Raw genomic sequence first — 20727 nt, 5'->3', positions numbered from 1 at the left:
ACATAAACAGAAAAACTATAACTGAAGCAGAGATTCTGGATCAGCAGAGACCTTAAAACAAATAAAATGTCTATTTAGTGTTCTTGGAGAAAAGAATATGTATTGCTTCATTAAAGCAAGAACAGAAGAATTATTTTTTAAAAATAAGAACAAGGGGAGGGTAGTAGCTCAGTGGTAGAATGTGTGCCTAGCATGCACAGGGTCCTGGGTTCAATCCCCAGTGCCTCCATTTAAATAAATAGATAAAAACCTAATTACCTCCTGCACTAAAAATAAGAACAAGGAAGAGTTCTTGGAAATTAAGTTGTTTGCTCAAATTCAAAAAAAACCTTGATGGTTTGGAAGATAAATTAAGTAAATGTCTTTGGAAATTAGAACAAAAAGACAAAGAGAATTGGTCTATTATTTAACCAATAGAAGTTTCAAAAAGAGCAAAAGGAGAGTCAGTTATCAAAAAAGTAGTCCAAGAACATTTCTAGAACTAAAAGATAGGAGTGTCCAGATTAAAACGAAGTTGGGGAGAAAAGGGCAACACAATAAAAAAGAACCACACCTACGTACATCATTGTGACATTTCAGTATGACAAGAGGGAAAATCCTAAAAGCTCCTAGGGAGTTTAAAAAAAAGATTACCTATAAAGGAATGAGAATCAGAGGAACATAACTAGTGTAAACTCCATAAGACAGGGATTTTTTTTTGTTCTTTTTTTCATTACTGTTACATAGTGAGAACTTAAAAAAATATATGTTGAATAAAAGATTAAGTATAACATCTCATAAGCAGCTCTGAGCACTTAAGCAGTGTCTCCAAAGTTCTGGGAGAGAGAATGACTTCAAATTTGAAAACTATGAAAATGATCCAGTATAAAGCAAATACGGACATTCTCAGGCATATAAAAACTCAGAACTTTTACCTCAGATAACCCTTTCTGAAGAAGTTACTTGAGGATAGAGAACAGTAAAATGACAATGAAAACCAATAAAGACAGTGACACGGGCTACTCAGTGGTGGATTAACTCAAAAGTACGATAAAAGTAATTCCAGAATGTCGCTGGTGTATCAGGTAGAAAGTAATTGGTTTAATTTAGAATAGGAACTCACTGATCTCCAAGAAAAATGTCTTTAAGTGGAAGAATAATGGATGTCAGGCCATAAATAGAATGACCAAGAAGCCGGTAGTGATCAGTGATATGATGAGAGGAATGTTTTTTCCACCCAGTAAGAAAAAAGGACAATTAGGAATTCTAAGGAAAAAATTGCATAACTAACACGTAGTTGTATGTTGCAACCATTTAAAATGAGGTATGGGGTGGGAAGGGATAGACTGGGATTTCAAAATGTAGAATAGATAGACAAGATTATACTGTATAGCACAGGGAAATATATACAAGATCTTATGGTAGCTCACAGAGAAAAAAATGTGACAGTGAATATATATATGTTCATGTATAATTGAAAAATTGGGCTCTACAGTGGAATTTGACACAACATTGTAAAATTATTATAAATCAATAAAAAATGTTAAAAAAAAACAAAAAATAAATAAAATGAAGTATGAGTTAAATCCTCATCTTTCATCATCTGAAATTGCTAAATCAAGAAATAGTACAAGCATAAAAGTATAAGCCACTAGAATTGTTCCAGGGAACAGAGCTCAGATAATGGGGCAGTGGACATTTTCTTTAAAAAAAGAAAAAAACCATGCATATATTTGGGGCAGAGGGTAGTGAGAGATCTGGCATAGATGAGTGGCTGGTAATGTTTTGTGAACTCTTACTCTTTGCAAGAAAGTTAGGTGGCATCCCTGACTTAGACAGGATAGGTCATAGGGAGCTACTTCTGCTACATGCATATAAACAAATTATTCTTACTTAATGCCATATAATCAGCTTAGTGTCTGAGAGCTTTCTTGTTTCTAGAATGACCAAATTTCTAGAGTCTTAGGTTCATCTTGTATGTTTCCTCCCTTAGGTGTGAAATAAGACGTTTTGAGGAGCTCTAGTTACTTTTAAAGGGAAATGATACCACATCTAGGGTGCTAGGAATGTTTGTTGCTACCTTGTTTCTAGGATTTCTCAATGGACAGAGCTAGGAAGTAGGTTTGTTTGTTTGTTTTTTTAATGTAAAACTCTTCATAAATTCATACTGATACTCCAGATTCACATTTTGGACTCCAGAATTTTGCAACTCATATTGGCTTACATTTGTTTCTTCCTGTGTTGATAATTCTAATGCCTAACTGCACCAACACAATTATTCATTTGCTTTATCTCACAGTACACATGTACCAGTGTGAGAATAACAGTGCCAACAATGTGATTATTGAAAATAGTTTTCAGAAAAATTTTGTACGTTTTTTGTCAGTAGGATATATCTCACTAGGGATTGTGTTTCAAAGTCGTTTGAACTGGTTAATCTGTGTGATATTGTCACCAACTGTGTATATAGTTAGAATGATTTGTTTCATTTTCTTTTGCTTTGTAAGATGCTTTTAAAAAATTTAATTTCTAAAAATTATGATTTCTAAAGTTGCATTTACAAAAATTATAGATGAAGAAGTTTACCTCCTATCCCTGTCCTTGAACTCCGCTTCCTCCCTTCCTTGACAGCGGTCTTGTCCAGCCAGCTAGCCACAGTACACATGGCCTTTAAAACTTAATTAAAGTTCAACAAACGTAAGAATTAGTTCCTCATTTACACTTGCCACATTTCAGGAGCCCATAACTACATGTGGCTGGCTATCATAGTGAACAGATTTTAGAACATTTCCCTCTTGCTCAAACTTACTGGACAGCCCTGCCCTAGAGAACCCTTTTTTTTTTCATTAAGTGTTTAGTTTTTTCTCCTATTTTTTTTAAATATTAAAAGTTATGTATGTACCTTTATAACTCTCCTTCTTTGAATAATGGTAGCATAGTCTACGTGCTTCCCCCCCCTTCCTTTTCTTAATATATGCTGGAGATCTCTCCAGACTGCAGAGACGATATACAGAGACAGTCCTCATTCCTTTGATGGTTTCATAGTACTGTGCTTCATTGTGGGTGTTTACAGTGTATGTAGCCAGTTCCCGATCAATGGTCATTGTGATGATTTTAGTCGTTTACCACTACAATAGTGCTGCAGTGAATAGTAGCAGTGTTGCCTTCCTCATGTCTTTTTCCATTTATTACTAGAACCAATATGTTTTGAACACGAATTTCATCAGTGGGCTTTTTGTTTCTTCTAAATATTAAAAAACAATTATTCTGATTATAAAGTTAATCCAAGTTCATTTTATTAGAAAATAAAAATATATTAAGAGATAGATAAAATCGTCTAAAATTCATGTTGCCCAGGAGACACTATTTTGGTGCATATGTATACCTTGCTTTACAGTTTTTATCAGTTCCTGAGTTCAGTTAAAAATCGTACTCAGTAGTTTCAGTATTTTTTCAATGACTATGTGTAGTTGAGATCACATTGTATATACCAGTTTGAATTTTTTCCTTACCATAATAGTATAAACATTTTCCTTGATAACACAAACTTTCTGTAAACATTTCTAACAGGCTGCATGATATTATGCTGCATTGATTTTTATAATACTTTTCTTAATTTCTTAATTATTTTACAGTGGCTAGACATTTAGATTGCTTCCTTTAAAAAAAAAAAAAAAGGTGTACTGCATTAAACATTTGTAGGGTGGAGGGTATAGCTCAGTAGTTGAGTGAAGGCCCAGCATGCGCGAGGTCCCGGGTTCAGACCCCAGTACCTCCATATAAATGAATGAATGAATAAATAAATAAACCTAATTACCTCCCTCCTTCAATAAGTAAATAAATAATTAAAAAAATTAACACTTGTGCATAACTTTTCCCCTATTTTTAAGGTTATTTTCTTGGTATTCAGGAAAGGAATTATTGGATCATAGGTTAAAAACATAATTAAAGTTTTAATATATTTTGCTGACTTTTTTCCCAATCTTTTCTTGATAGCCATGCTGGAAGTGTTGTTATTTTGATAAATTTTTGATAATTTGTTAGGTTGAAAAATGGTATCTGAGGCTGAAGATTTCTATGTGCTGTTGTTTGTATTGCCTGCTATGGGTCTTAACGTGTATTTGCCCACTTAACTTTCACCTCATATTTTTCTTATGGGGTGATATGAGGTATTTGTTTATTGTAAAGGATGGTAACTATTGTTCTGTCCTGTTGGAGATATTTTTCATCAAGTGCTTTAATTTGATTAATTTTTTTACATCCTTTAGTTTTACATTTTTATGTAGTCAATCTGAGATATTTTCCTTTGTTCTTGTGAGCAGGCTTGTCCTTTACCACCACCTTACCCCCTCAAAGAAAAAGCACCTGGTAATTTGATCACTATTCACTTGTTAAAAATCAGCATTTGTGTTTATTACAAATCTTAAGATTCAAGGGAGTCAAATTCAGTTAACATTTATTCAGGTACTTTACATGTTCTCTGTCTAGACTATGACAGTCTGTCATTTCTCCAAATACTGTAAATCACTGTGTGAAAATACAAATGAAATTATAGAAATTATAGCCTCTTTTTCACTTGTAAGCAGTATATTATTTTGCTTTTAGTGTTTTCATTGTAACTAACTGTAGAAATCTATTTCATGAAATACGATGAGTTTCACTCCCTTTTCCCTAATTGTAGGGGAAAAAGTGTATCTTCTGGTCACCAATGTGAATTGTGGACTGCAGATACATAGAGACAGCAGATTGCACGGATATGAATATTATCACGAGGATCTGAAGATTCTACAAAGTGCTCTTCAGGCTTGTCATGGATTTTTCTGAAGAAAAGAATCTGTAAAATTATGTGAATAGAGATTGTTTTTCAAAGCCATGGGGGAAAGAGAAAGAAGTCCAGATACTGATCAAGAAAGTAAGGCAGGCAAGCACTATTACTCTTATTGTTCATCTGACTTTGGAACTACACCACAGTCTTCTGGCCGATCATCTCTGGTCCATCCCTCCTCACCAAGGAGTATTAATGAAAAAAATGCTGAAAAACAAATTTCAGATAACCAAGGGCATCATCAAGGTAAGCATTCTTTAAGAGTCCAGTAGATCTGGAATATTCACTTTGAGTGCTTAAGGAAAACTTGTATGAATGAAACTCTTCTATTAATATATATAGATAATGTGCATGGAAATGGGCTGATTTACATTTTAAATGGGATATATTTCTATAAATGTATATAAATGATGCTTATGGTACTGTGCGTTATCCTTTGTGACATTCAGAGTCATACTACATACAGAAGAAAGAACCATAATCAAGGCTTCTCATTTTGTCTTCTGTTGTTTCTAAGTGAATGACTGTCTTGAGATTTCTGAGGTACTGTAAAGGCAAAAAAAAAATCATGAAACACCTATATCTTTCTTTGTCTTCATTTTCAAAAATGAAAGGCATTCATATAAAGTGGTTAAGGGGAATTTTTATAGATTGAGTAAAATTACTTCCCCTAGGTAATGCAATGCTTACTACAAACATTCAAATTAAACCTAGAAATGGAATTGGGGACTTGGGACCACCTATCTGTTTTCTGTTAAAACTCTGTTATAATGGAAACAAAATAACTTTTTCTTATTAAGATGTTACTAATCTGGAACTAGGTATTAATATGTATTTGACTAGGTAATGTTTTAGAAATCTCTTCTTCATCTTAATAAATCCCTGGTCATGAAAACCCTGATGTACTGAGTAATAAAATTTGTAAGGACTGCAAGTCCATCATAGAAAAGTAAGCTAAGGTAAGTGTGGTGTTATTTTTTTTTTCCTTTTTCAGTTTTATTAAGTAGAATTATTATTACAGTTTGACTGCGCATACACATTATATTGCATGTAAATACATATATACAGTATGCTGCACTTTTTTTTAAGTTTACATATATGTACTAATTATGCAGCACAGCTGTAACAGCAGTAGCTTAGAATGGTTAGAGTTTAGATTGCAAGGCTGGGAGTGGTAAAACTGGGAGCTGAAAAGGTCATGAAACACCTGGAATCCCATGTTAATATATTGGCTGTTTCTGTGGGGGAATCATTAGCTATTGAAAAGATTTAAGCAGAGGTATAATTAAATTTGCTTTTATGATTTTTTTTAACTCTGAAAAGCAAAATATTTGCTTTTTTAAAAAATCCGCAAAGAAGATATATTCTTTTTGAAAGCAGCCCTTTCATGGACCCCTGATCTAGCTTCCCAGGAATGTTGATACTTATAACAATTTGGTGCTTTTTCTTTTTCCTTCTTTTTTTGCAAGTATGATGATGCAGATTTCTTCATCTCTTCCTCTAAATCTGTTTCAGTGCAGTCTTCTTGTTTTGATTTTGTGTTTGAGCACATGATCTGATATTAAACTTTTGCTGTATAATTCAGAATAAATGGACCTTAGGGTTGAACCTTAGAAAATGACTGTTTATTCCCAAGAAATCATTTACATACCTAAGGAATTATTGGTAGGAATACTTTAATTTTTCATTCCTTACCCAGAAACAGTTTAGGAGGCTACCTAATTAAGTAGTCAGAACTTCTTAACGTCTTATCTTATTTAAGAGGATAATTGAGAAAAGCTATGAGAAATAGTTCTAGCATCAACCAGGAAAATTTCATTTCCTGTCTTCAACCTCACTTGTACTGTTTTCTGCTTTGTATTGTCTTTTGCATTGAAATTTGTGGTAATATGTCCACCTTAGATCAAGCAACAGGACCAAATTGATAACTTTCCTTAAACACTAAGTTAATTTCCTTTAGCTTAAGTTGTGATCATTAGCGTAGACTAAACTAAGGAAAGAACACATGTGATTTTAAAAACATTTTGAGCACTTCAATTTGTGGAATTTCATGTTTGATAACATATTCTGCCTCCTTTTAAATTTTCAGCATATTTTATTATTTTAAAAATAAAATTAGTGCTCTATTAGAAGTTATATGTGTAATAAAATTTAATAATTTAGGTTATGCAAGTTTGTATGTTACAGGTTACATACTTACTCTATTTCTTGTTTTACTGGTAATATAAACATACTGAGTTTTCGGTAGATGCATAGTTTATCTTTGCTACGTGTTTTTTTAAATGAGTCATACTGTAATTTTAACACCTGAAGGAAAAAAAAAGGCAGTATTTGGCCACGCTCTTTTTGGTGGTGACTTAAGAGGGAGATGAAGAATGATACACACAACAGTCAGTCATCTTCTCACTCCTGCTGGCCCTATAGTTCATCTTGATAGTTTTGAAAATGAAAATGAAAAAGGTAGACGAAAGCTGAGAAATATTTTTGAGTTCTGGTTAGGTGTACTTTGTAGACATACTAACAGAATATACTAAAAATAAATGTTCAGATTTTTAGGATATCAGAAGTGAGTTGTGGAAGCGTGTTCTGTCTGGCTAAATAGTTGAAATAAAATATTAGTGGAAAGTTGAAGTTGAAAATATTAGTGAAAAGTTTTTATCCTGATCCATATACTATTTAGGCTTTAAATTTTTTAATGCTTATTTTATTTATTTATTATTATTATTATTAACATTTTTTATTGAGTTATAGTTATCTTACAATGTTGTGTCATAAGCTTTAACTTTTTAAATTAAGTTTCTATTAATATGAAATGTTGTTTGCTGAGCAATATAATTTTATGCATAAAAAGCCAAGATTTGGAATGATTAACATTCATCTTTATATACAGTCATTTTTATATATAAAGTTTCTGTCACTCTAAGAGCTGAGTACATATCTATAATTGCAAATAGATACCAAAACTCTGTTAACTCAGTATGTTGGGAAAGAAAGAATGTTGAAATGATGGATGCTCTAGTTTAAAATTGGAGCAGTGCTCTCTAATGGAAATAAAATGCAAGTCACAAATGCAAGCCACACATATAATTTTATATTGCCATATTTAAAAAGAAACAGGTGAATTAATTTTAATAATATATTTTATTTAACCCAACATATTCAAAGCATTATAATTTCTAAATAAATTTAATATAAAACATAGTGTATGGCATATTCTGCATTTTTTTTTGAACTAAGTGTTTGAAATCCAGTATGTATTTCATAGTTGTAGCATATCTCAGTTTGGACTACCCACGTTTCAAATTTATCAGTAGCTACATGTGGCTAGTGACTACTATATTAGATAGTGTAATTTCAAAGTTGCAAGTAGGCTTTCCCTCATATCTTTCTATTACCACTTCCTTTCATGTATTCAAGCGTTTATAGAGCTGGAATCCCAATCAGTACACATTTAAAATACCTTCTATAAAATTTTCATCTGTTTAATGAAACTTTATAATGTTAAATTGATATTTCTGGTTATCCTTCACTTGTTTACATAATGAAATCAGGGTATCCATGGCTGCTGATGAGATTGGTAGGGAAAGGTTGGATTTTCTAGTTTTTCTTTGTTTTTTTTTTCCCCCTATGGAATGTATTTCCTTCTTGAAAAAATGCAGTCACCTTGGAGATTAGAGTTGGTTATTCTCAATAGAGTCTGTGGCAGACTTTCAGATGCCTCTTTTAAAGGGCAGGTGCTCGTATATATGAGGCCTAAGTGTAATGAACTTTCAGTAAAAATAATAACATTCCAAATTTTTATGAAATGTTGTGATTTAATATATACACTTTAAAGATTTCATGTGCTTGTATTTTTTTAGGATGTAGTTTTTTGTTTATTCTAAATTATGTCAGGTGTTCTTGATTTGAACATAACATAAAAGAAAGCCTCTGAGGAAGCATTTAGCATCACATCTGTACTGGAAAAGTGTTTTCCATTTTCAGTCACTGGTAAATGGGATTAAGTTCTTATTACTGACAGAGAATATCTGTGGAGAACTTTCTGTCTTACGTGCATACTTCATTTAATCCTCACAACAAATGAAGTGTTATCCTCATTCGATAGATAAGGGAAATAGATCTGGAAAGGTTCAGCTGAATTGCCCAAGGATTTATCAGGTGGTAAATCTGAGTCCCAAATCTTCTTGCTGTCATGTTGTCATCCATTTTCCCCAAATAAAGATTTCTAACTGGTTTAAGAAAACATATATATTTCCATGTCTCAAGTAATGATCCCAAATATCATGGCACAAACAACTTGAATATCACAATGTTTTGTCCAATGTTTTTAGGCACCATGCTAGTGCTGATCACGCCTGTATTTGAATTCTGGCTTGCTATCTTATTTATAAAGTTAAAAAAGGTAAAACCTGATACTGCCGTCTTTTAAAACAATGATAAAATAATTCCCTGTAAGCTATTGGGATATTATTTTGATGGATCAGAATACATTCTTGAACTTTCATAAGATTTCAAAACTTTCTTAATAAAAACATTACATTAAGAGCTTTTTAAAATAAACCCTGATATTCAATGAAGTGTTATAAAGTCATTTTTTAAGGAAACAAAATAACTAAAAAATGTTATGGATCCACTTGTGTTAGGGTGAGTGAATAATACTACATCTTGCACAGCTTTCACTTTCCATTATTACTGTTTTCTTTTTTAGCCCCTAGGAAACCAAGCCCTAAGGTTCCACCAAACAGAAAGGGAGTCCGAGTGGCGTTTCGCTCCCAGAGCCTCAGTAGGGAGCCACTTCGGAAAGATACCGATCTTGTTACAAAACGGATTCTTTCTTCAAGACTGCTAAAAATCAATGAATTGCAGAACGAAGTGACTGAACTCCAGGTCAAGTTAGCTGAGCTGCTAAAAGAAAACAAGGCTTTGAAAAGGCTTCAGTACAGACAGGAGAAAGCCCTGAATAAGTTTGAAGATACGGAAAATGAAATCTCACAACTTATTGCTCGTCATAACAATGAGATTACAGCGCTCAAAGAACGCTTAAGAAAATCTCAAGAGAAAGAACGGGCAACTGAGAAAAAGGTGAAAGATACAGAAGGTGAACTATTAAGGACAAAATTTTCCTTACAGAAACTGAAAAAGATCTCTGAAGCCAGACACCTACCTGAACGGGATGATTTAGCAAAGAAACTCATTTCAGCAGAGTTAAAATTAGATGACACTGAGAGAAGAATTAAGGTAAAATTTCTACAGTTTCTAATTGTGCTGTATTGTATTGTTTTTCGTTAGGCATTTAATGTGCTCTTTTAAGAGTACTTATTGCATCTCTTATTGCTTGGAAATGAAAACTAATTTTGTAGTATTATCTTTCTGAGTAAAGATTAGGAAAAATTTAAGATTGTATCTCTAAGAACAAGATGTAAAAGATGGTATATATTAATGGGCCACATGTTAATGGAAGTTTAATTCCGTGAATCTTAGCCATTTGGCGGAAATATACTATTTGATTATATGATTGTTTTTCTAAAATTGAAAATAATACTATAATTGCTGTAGTGTATAAAACTGACATTTTGAGGCTACTGTGTAAGAAATGCCACATGAACGATACTTTCAGTTCTTATTTCTTCGAACATTTGTGAAAGATATCTTTGGGGGCAGGGTGTGCCTCTACTCCCCCAGATAAAAACTGGTATTAGAGGTGGGTAGAATAATGTTGAATTAATAGTCTGAGAATACAGCAGATCTTTTAAAAATACATTTTTCTTGAAATAAGAGAGGAAAAGAGTACTACCCCATGACTGTTAACATAGAGAACTTAGATGCTACTTGAGATATAGATCTCAAATCAAGTAATGTATTTCTCCCAAATGGCTAATCTACAGAATTAAACATCCATTAACATTTGACATTCTCTCTATATATATTTCTATCAAATAAAAGCCCTGAGTCAGGACTTAAAATTACTTAGAATTGACAAACTAGTTTGGAAAGCCAAGGTAGGGGAGAAGTATGCAAATAATGCCTTCTGTGAGAGTTCTCTAAGCAAAAGAAGGTCAGAACTGTAAATAAATTAGCTTTCTGCAGTGTATTAATTAGATGTTTTTAGTACCTGGTATGTTATAGTACTTCTTAATGTATAATATCCCATGCTCCATATACCAGTGCCATGCCTAAGGGCAATGGCTTATTAAATAGAGTGTATGTATATCAGTGTCTAGAAAAAGTGCCTAACTTAGTCTCCAAAATTAGCAATCGTTAACTTGTTTCAGTGCACAGAAGGTATCTTATTATGTAGGCTCCCAGTGATCGACTCAAAGTGCAGAGCAAACATAGGAAAACGTTTTTTTTAGGGGGCACTTACCTATGTAGTGGGGTGGGGGTAGGAGATGGAAGCAACTATTGTCATAAACAAATAGCTGACATTGTAGTTACTTTTAAAGGAAAGTATAAAATTTGCCACATTTTTAATTTTAGATTTTAAAGTTAGGAACCAAGAGCACAGAATGCTAATTAATAAGGATGGTTAAAAAAAAACCCACACACCTCTGTGCATGTTTGTATAAAACTAGAGAGAACATGGAATTGCAGTACATTCACACACACATACACACACATATGCTGCAGTTCTCTCTTAGAGCCAGTTATGAAGTCTGGTACAAGAGGGAGGAGAAAGAAGGAAGAGGGGGAAATTATGTGGCTGCCCACTTAACGAGCATGAAATTCAGTCATCCGTAATGATAAGTCTTTGAAATACTTGTTAACTGTGTAGTGTCTTCAATTCTTACTTTTTTTCCTTATTGTATTTAAGAAATTAAAAAAAAAACCTTTATTTTGAGTTAATTGTAGATTTACACACAGTTGTAAGAAAATGATATAGAGAGATCTCATATACCCTTCATCTAGTTTCCCCAGTAGTAACATACTTTGTAACTAGGATATAATGTTACAACAGGAAATTGGTAATGATACATTAAAACAACCCATCAACTGTATTCAGATTTCACCAGTTTTACATGGACATGTGTGTATGTGTGTGTATGTGTGTATTTAGTTCTATGCAATTTTATCACATGTGTAGATTCATGTGATCATCACTGTAGTCAAGATGCAGAACTGGTCCATCACAGGAATCTCCTGTGCTACCAACTTTTCTAGGCACAGCTATCTTCCTGACTTCCCTGGCTCTGTGACCAACAGCATTCACTAATCTGTTCACCATTTCTATAATTTTGTCATTTTAAGAATGTAGTATAAATGGAACCATACAGTATTTAACCTTTTGAGATTGGCAGATTTCAATTTTTCCTTGAGCTCCATCTAAATTGTTGCATATATCAATAGTTTGTTCCTTTTTTGTTCCCAAGTAGTACTCCACAGTATGACTATACAACAGAGTGGTACAATATATCCCGTTGAAGGATATTTACATTGTTTCCAGTTTTGAGCTATTAACTAATAAAGCTGCCATGACCATTCATGTTTTTGTGTGAACATAAATTTTCATTTCTCTGGGATAATACACATGAAATTGCACTCGGTGGATTGATTATATGATAAATGCATGTTTGGCTTTGTAAGAAACCGCCATTCTCTTGTAAACTAGCAGTACCATTTTACATTTTTACCAGCAATGTATAAGTGATCCACTTTCTCCACATTCTTGCCAGCATCTGATATTATTGCTTTTTAAATTTTTAGCCATTAAGTGTATAGTGCTATCTCCTGGTTTTAACTTACATTATTCCTAATGGCTAATGACATTGAACATCTTTTTATATGTTTTTTTGCCACAGAATATCCTATTCATTTTGTTCATGTTTTTGGCCTATATTTCTAACTGAATTGTTTGTGCTTTTACAATTGATTTTTGATAGTTCTTTATATATACCGGATACAGGTTCTTTGCCAGATATGTGGTTTGCAAATGTTTTTCTCCCCTTCTGTAGCTTGTCTTTTCATCCGCTTCACAGGGTCTTTCAGAGGGAAGCTTTTAAATTTTGATATGACCCAGTTTATCAAATTTTTGTTTTATAGATTGTGCTTTTTGGTCTCAAGTCTAAGAATTCTTTGCCTATTCCTGTCACCCTTTGCTTGTAGCCCCAAAGATTTTCTGCTATATTTTTATCCACAAGTTCTATGGTTTTATGTTTTACTTTTAAGTCCATGATTCATTTTGAGTTAATTTTTATGTAAGTTGTGAGGTTTAAGTCGAGGTTCATTTCTCTGTTTTTCCCCCTCGTAGTGCTCAGTTGCTCTAGTGCCATTTGTTGAAAAGGTTATTCTTCTCCCATTCAATTTGGCACCTTTGTCGAAAACCAGCTGGGCATATTTTTGTGGGTCTATTTCTGGATTCTTTAGTCTGTTCTACTGATGTTATGTGTCTGTCCCTCTGCCAGTACCACACTCTCTTCATTATAGGCTACATAGTAAACCTTACATATGTGATTATGGTAGAATGATTTCTCTCATGTTATGCTTTGTTTTTAAAATTTTAGCTACTTTCGGTCCTCTGCCCTTCTACATAAACTTTATAAAGAGCTTGTCTCTGTCTACCAGCACCTTCCTGAGATTTTGACAGGAGTTGCATTAAAAACATGGATCAGTTTGTAGAGAATTGACATCTTTATTATGTTGAATCTTCCTATTCTTGATTACATTTTATTTCTCCATTTACTTAGGTCATCTCTTTTGGTTTCTTTCGTCATTATTTTGTAATTTTCAGAATACAGATCTATACAGGTTTTGTTAGAGTTTTACCTAAATATTTCATTTTCTGTGGAGCAATTGTAAGTGGTCTGAGTTCTTTCTGGATGAGAAAATGACTTTTGAACTTTTTTTTTTTCAAATTTCAAAGCTTATTTTTGTTGCAGTAATTATTTTTATAAGGGGTTATGAATGTTTTCTTGCATGTAAAGGAGTGGCTCGGTTTTAGAAGTTTACTCTCAAGTTTTAGGAATGTTGAGTTTATTAGCACTAAGCCTCAGAGTTTGGTTGGGAGGTCTAAACTTCATTTCTGTTGTGATTGAAATTATATTAGAATCAACATATGACGTGTTATTATGAACCTACTCTCAAATCGATCCCACGTCAGCTGTCACACCATGCTAGCTCTCTTCTGAAGGGAGGAGCCTCGCAGCCCACCTGAGGGTAATTATTCTCTACTTCTTGGCTTACCTTTCCGAAACCTTCCTAAAGTTTTGGCCCATTGTGTATAATTATATCTTTCATAATCTCAGTAATCAGTCCAGAATTTGAAATATTTACTATTGAGTTTCTAAATTCAGTGTGAAATTTAGCTTTTTTTTTCATGCCTCATTCAGTTTTTTTCAAATTTTACTTCATTCAAGACTAAGTTTATCTTTTTTCTTCAAACTCAGTAGGTTGTAGTCAGTACCACTCATTGGGTAAGGGAGGAATGTAGGAGCCCAGTTGAGGTGTTTCATTTTGCAAATTAAATAAAACCTAAGAAAGTCCCAAGTAGCCCTTGAAATTGCAGTGAAATCCTAGTAGTGCTGTCTTAAGTTCCGTGCTGTTCTTTCCTCAGGGTGGCTATCTGTATGGTGTTTTGTTTTTGTTTTTGTTTTTCTGGTTTGTTTGTTTGGTGTGGCTTTTTGTTTTAAGAGTCTGTCTTTAAGCTGGAACTTGTGAGAAGCAGCTTTGTTTGTTTATAGATTGTCTCACTCCAGGAAGGATTTGGGCCACAATTCTTATTCCCCTTGTGAGTTACATTTTCTTCTTAGGAGAGGGAAAAGAAAACATTCTTCAAGGTGACCTCTAAATAGCTGAGCTGTGAAAAATTTCGCTCTGCACCCTCTGTAAGTTGGGTACAGGCTTATTTTGTTAGCTGATGGAACTGACAGAATGCACAACCTCAGTCGTTTAAGAGTACAGTGGTCGAGAAGTGGCTACATGGTTAGGGGGACAAACAACCAAAAGTATGAATGGGGACAGTCACTCGGGGCAGTTGTGTTTCCCCAACCTTGTGCGATGTGGTCTGCTTCATCTTGGGCCATATATGGGGGTGAAGAATTACCTGACAGGATTAAACTTGTTGAGTTCTGTATGAAGGGGCAGACAGCTAAATTAGACTATGTATTTCTTTCTTTATTTAGGGTTGGCTTTATACCTTCATTTTGGCTTTTATTTCAATAAGTTTATTGAATAGGGCCTTTCAAAGTAGCATCCCCATTTAAATATATTTAATATTAATAGTTATATATTAATATTTAAATAAAACTGCAACCAACTGTGAAAAAAAAACTGCAAAGAGACTTACCGTTGTGTTAACATTTACAGCAGAACAACATTTTTTGTTATATAATGCAGTGATTTTCAAAGTTTTGGTCTCAGGACCCTTTTATACTATCTATTGATATTTACCATATTAGAAATTAAAATTGAGAACATTTAAAGTATTTCTGAATTTACTTAAAATTAATAGTAAACAACTCACTACATGTTATCATAAAGTCTTTTAATGAAAAATATCTATTTTCTAAACATAAAATTAATTGAGACAAGTGGCATCATTTTATGTATTTGTAAATTTCTTCAGTGTGAGGCTTAATAGAGGACAGCTGGGTCCTCATAGCTGCTTCTACATTCAATCTGTTGCAGTATGTTGTTATAGTTGATAAATATAAAGAATATTCAGCCTCACACGCTTATCTGTAGGAGTTAGAAAATGGAGGAATATTTAAAAGCCTTTTCAGATAACTGGATATTCTTTGATACTACATTAAAACTTAGTAAGTGGTGTTCTCAAAGGTATGTTGCAATGTGGAATCAGAAACAATATCGAGGAACTTTCTGTGTTCTGTCACATTAAAATCCATTGGTCTTTCTTCTCCTTTGAGTGCATGCTTTACCCATGAATGATTTTGTAATATCATGCATTAGTCATAGGGAAAATGTTCATTCATTGCATTAGGCAGTTTCCAACTGTTGACATGTTTCATGTAATATCACATGTTATATAGCTGTTGGAAAACTCTACCATACACTCATGACAATGAATGAAAATAGCAAAGAATATCATATTATAAAATTGTTCTGACCTTGCAGACTCCCAGAAGTGTCCAGGGGACCTTTAGGGGTCCCTGCACCACTCTTCAAGAATCACTGATTTAATATAAATGGTTTTTTATTAGCAGCTTCATTAGCAGTTCCTCCAATTTGCAATTTCTATTAATGACTTCCAAACTGCACCATTGCCTGGGATTGGCCTCCGATAGAGACTGAAGATAAAGGAACCAATTCTGCACCCCACCCCCCCATAAGAAAGACTTAGAGTTGGGGTTGCATTCCTGATCTAAGGATGAGGTTGCCGATTAGTCATAGATACGACCAACAGTCTGTCATAAAACAAGTATCTTGAGGTTGTTAACTATCATAAGAATCCTTAATCACTAAATGGGAAATTACCAACTAAGTTTTATGAAAAGATCATAAATGTAATAGCATGTACATAATTACTAAAAGTACTCCAGTAGACTGGAGTACTTTTAATACATTAAAAAATGCAACTCTTGGTGGGGAGGGATGTCTCAGTGGTAGAATGTGTGCTTAGCATGCGCGAGGTCCTGGGTTCAATCCCGAGTACCTCGACCAAGGGAAAAAATAGAATAAAATTATTTTTTTAATGCAACTCTATTTTAACATTAAATTCGGCACAGAGTGAATTACCTTGTCAGAAAAATATAATGAAACTATTAACTAGGCTTTCTCTCCCTTTTTAGAAATGTCTGAAGATTTGGGGGAATGATTGAGTAGCCTGAGTATCATAGACCTATAAAAGGAAGTATGAATAGACTGCTTTTTCTTTTGATAGTTTTTCTTGTAAAAAATTGGTATTCAAATTCCCTTGGCCCTAGAGCTACCCTCCAGTAGGTATTTGTTTCTTGCCGATAAAAAATAATACTGTCCTCCACTGTAAATCATCTTCAAAAGAATTGACTCAGCATTGTCTTCCCTTACACTTACTAGTTGATACAGAGTTGAAAATTGAGTTGTTGGAAGCCCCTCCCCACTTCTCTGTCACAATCAGATTCCCAGTGGTTGAGCCTGTGGATGCCCCTGGGATCCCTATGGGGTGAAACCAGAGTAGGGGTTCCCACAGAGAGACCCACAGTGCTGGGGGTACTAGGCTCCCGGGGTGGCAGATCTCTTCAACTGAAGACTTCAATTAGGCAGACTTGCACGCCACCGAGTTCCCTTGTCAGACTGCACCACCAAATTGGTCTGCAGATGAGAAAAGCTGCGGCTTGGGTTTACTCTTTGGGCTCTGCAGGTAGGAGTTCAGTTTGTCACATTCCCAGTGCTGGTTGTTGGAAGCCCCTCCCCACTTTCTCCATCACAGAGTCCCAGTGGTTGAGCCTGCATGCCCCTGGGATCCCTACGGGGTGAAACAGAGTAGGGGTTCCCACAGAGTGACCCACAGTGCTGAGGGTCCTGGATGTCACCTCTGGGCTCTCTTTTGCCACCGGAGGAGCTGGAGGCGTGGTGCTGCACTGGCCTGGGGAAGGAGCAGTGCGCTCAGCGTGCAGCTGATCCTCTACCCTTTAGTGCAGTCTGCCTTGGTCTGTGTGGTGCAGGAGGTGTTTCAGCCTCACTCCCATGTTCTAAGATTCTCTCAGTGGTGCCTTATTCATGCGTATCTGTTCTTGGAAAAGGGGAGCCAAGTCAGGAATGACCTATGTCACCACCTTGGTGATGTCATTCTCTCATTTCTTTTTAAAGGTTATCTATTATTCCCTTGTGTAGACATATCATAATATGTTGATCTCGTCCCTTATTAACTTATATATTAGTTTCTTATTTGGGGGAGTATAAGTATACATGGCAGTGAACATAAGTCTTTGCATACATATATATAAGTAAACTAATGGAAAAATTCCTGCAAGTTGAATCCTCTGGATCAGTAAGTCATTTAAAAATCATTTTTGCGATTTGTTACTATAAGGACCTAAAGAATACTGCTGGATAATAGTTTTGCTCGAAGTAATAAAGTAAATTATTCTATTTTTAAGGATTAAATTAGCCTTCCTTGTGATTAATATCATTTAAGAAGATTTTAAAACGTGCATTTTTATGTGAGCATCTATAATATGGAAACATTGTTCAGATTTGCCAACTTAGTTTTCAGAAATTATTGCCATAGAATTAAAGGTCACATAAAATTATTTAGTTTGTATTTTAATTATGCTACCTCTTAAGCTGTTAAATTCCTAATGAAACTTAGAATTTTAAATACACACACATTATATAAACAAAGTTCAAATTCTCATTCTATACTGGGCTAGCTTTATGATGTCTTTACCACTTAGATTATCTGAACTCAAAGCCCATTTAATTTTTAGTCTGTAAAACCTTGCAGGTGGTGATAGGCCATGGGTGATAAAGTTCATAATTAGTCTGGCTTAGTGCCTGATATTTATCAGGCACCTAATATATGGATTTTAAAAATGCACTGAAGGAAAAGTACACTATTTAAAAATAAACACATCACAGCATGTTAGTATTCTACAGTTTGAAAGGACTATATAAATGGTTTAGTGATTTGTTTTCAAATTGAGCTCAGTGGACTTTAAGGGTTCTATTTTTTTTTTAAGTTTACAATTCCTGATTTGGTCCATTGATCTCTCAGATTTTAGCAGTTCTTCATAGGTAACCAAAGGCTGAACTTGAACTATTCTTTGTGGTGATTGGTGAGTTTTGATTTGCATTTCTCTGATAATTAGCAGCACTGAACATTTTTTTTCATCTGTCTTCATTGGAGAAATGTTTGTTTAGGTCTTCTGCCCATTTTTTGATTGGATTTATTTTTTTGTTAGTGAGTTGTATGAGCTATTTATATGTTCTGGAAATTAAGTCCTTGTCAGCTGCATCATTTTCAAATATTTTCTCCCTTTCCATAGGTTGTTTTTTTGTTTTATTTATAGCTTCCTTTGCCATGCGAAAGCTTTTAAGTTTAATTAGATCCCATTTGCTTATTTTTTCTTTTATTTCTATTGCCTTGGTAGACTGCCCTAGGAGAACACTGCTAAGATTTATGTTGGAGAATGTTTTGCCTGTGTTTTCTTCTCTACCAAATTTTTGAGTATGTTTTGGAAAATATTTCTCACTTAGAGGTATCCTCATCTTGTTCCCCATAAGGTTTTCAGATTCATACATCAAAATATACTTCATTTATTGTATTCTGCTCTATACATATACTATATACGTCTATATTCTAAGCTATATGCTGTACCCTCTTCTATAGTATATACTATATTCATCTATATTCTATAGGTATACTATACTTATATACTGGATTCTAGTAGATATAGTATGTCTTGATATATAGTAGACACAGTAAATCTTTCATGTTGTGATTTATTGGAGAAATGTGGGCTAGCTAAAAATAATGATAGAAAGCTTTACAGTTGGATCAGTAACTGAACCCAGAGAGTGCAAGTAAATAAATGGCTGTCAGCTTGTAGAGAACATTTCTAGGTGGGTGCTCCGAGGTGCCGTATTAGACCCTGTCCCTTTCAGCATGTTTATCGGTAAATTTGAGTGGACTTCTTAAGGATAAGAATCGGTCTTACTTGATTTTTGTATATGCAACATTTGACATGCTGTCTGGCTAGAATTAGTGTTTCTTAAAGAAATGAATGGATAGATATATCAGTGAAATAAATTGGCATTCATGACAGGTTCACAAATAGGAGGAACAGCTAATTTGATGAATGAGAAGATTAAGATTAAATTGATCTCCCTAGCCTCAAAATCTGTGGAAAACAAGCAAGACAAAATTTAATCATGTTTACTGTTAAGTCCTCAATTTTTTTCCATTTATTTTATGGGTATCACATAGGGGAGACCTGGCTTGAAAGTTATTCAGATTTTTTAAAGTATAAGGTTTTAGTTGATGAACCTATATAATCATATAGCTGTTTTAAAAGATAACAGAAGGGCAAAAACTGTCAACCAAGCATGCTGGTGCCCAGATTTTCAGAGATAATAATAACTAAATTTACTGGCCAGATCACATCTGATAACAGATATCCAATTTTAGGTAACAAACCGACATGTAGAGAGCAAGCAGGAAAATCAGAGGGCCTGAAAAATGGCATATAAGAAACAGTGACAGAAGCATGGGACTGTGGATAAGATTGAGATTAAGGGAAAATGTAACTTATTTCAGTATTAAAGAGCTGTCGTGTGGAAGAGGAGACATAGACATGCTTTTGGATGTTCCCGAAAGCAGTACAAACCTACTGGATGTTTCTGGTAAGCTGGTTTCCGCTACTTCATAAAGAAGAGCTTCCTAATAGTTGGAATTGTCCGATGATAATGAAATCAGTACCTTTTGAATTAGTGTGCTTTTCTGCCACCAGAGGTATTTGTACCAAGGCTGAATAACCACCTATTAGGAGTGTAAAAACTGTTCCAGTAAGGTGAACTAGGGTCCCTTATACAAGGGTTTGAGTCTTCAGAATTGGGTTACAGTAACACTGAGCAATGAATAAAACAATTGACATTTATAGACTTGTTTTAATAAATGCAGTAGTGTTATTTAAGTATATATTGCTTTATAAAAAATAAGTGAAAGTAAGTTCAGTTATCCCTTGGATTTGCATGCAAAAATTAAATTATGTAAACCTTTATTTCTCTCTTAAGAGTTAGAATTATGTACTGTTTCCTTGTGGAAAAAAATCAGTTAATTATGTGTTTTTTGTATTATTAAAATGTTTGTTAGTATGTATTTTTTGTATTATTAAAATATTTTGTTAAAGACATTTTTTAGATTTACAGTGAAATGATCAAACATCCATAGTCCTTCCAGCTCAAGATAACCACTATTTATATTTTTTTCTTCTTCTATTCAATATTTTTAATTTCTTAAAGCACTTTTACTTTTTTCTTATGAAATATTT

General features: G+C 33.9%; 1 protein-coding gene across 5 annotated transcripts in view; it reads left to right on the top strand.

Annotated features, from left to right (window-relative positions):
• LCA5 (lebercilin LCA5) overlaps positions 1–20727 on the top strand; it is a 57048-nt gene that overhangs the window by 23177 nt on the left and 13144 nt on the right. For all 5 annotated transcript variants that reach the window (XM_072965526.1, XM_072965525.1, XM_006214339.4 and 2 more), the window contains exons 2-3: positions 4661–5050; positions 9513–10042. In XM_072965526.1, coding sequence (XP_072821627.1) covers positions 4852–5050; positions 9513–10042 — 729 coding nt within the window. In that variant the 5' untranslated portion in view covers positions 4661–4851. The remainder of the gene's footprint in view (positions 1–4660; positions 5051–9512; positions 10043–20727) is intronic.

This window comes from Vicugna pacos, chromosome 8 (assembly GCF_048564905.1).
Source record: "Vicugna pacos chromosome 8, VicPac4, whole genome shotgun sequence".
In the NCBI taxonomy this organism is placed as follows: domain Eukaryota; kingdom Metazoa; phylum Chordata; class Mammalia; order Artiodactyla; family Camelidae; genus Vicugna; species Vicugna pacos.
The sequence above is the reverse complement of the archived record's forward strand: the minus strand, read 5'-3'. Positions and strand labels throughout refer to the sequence as shown.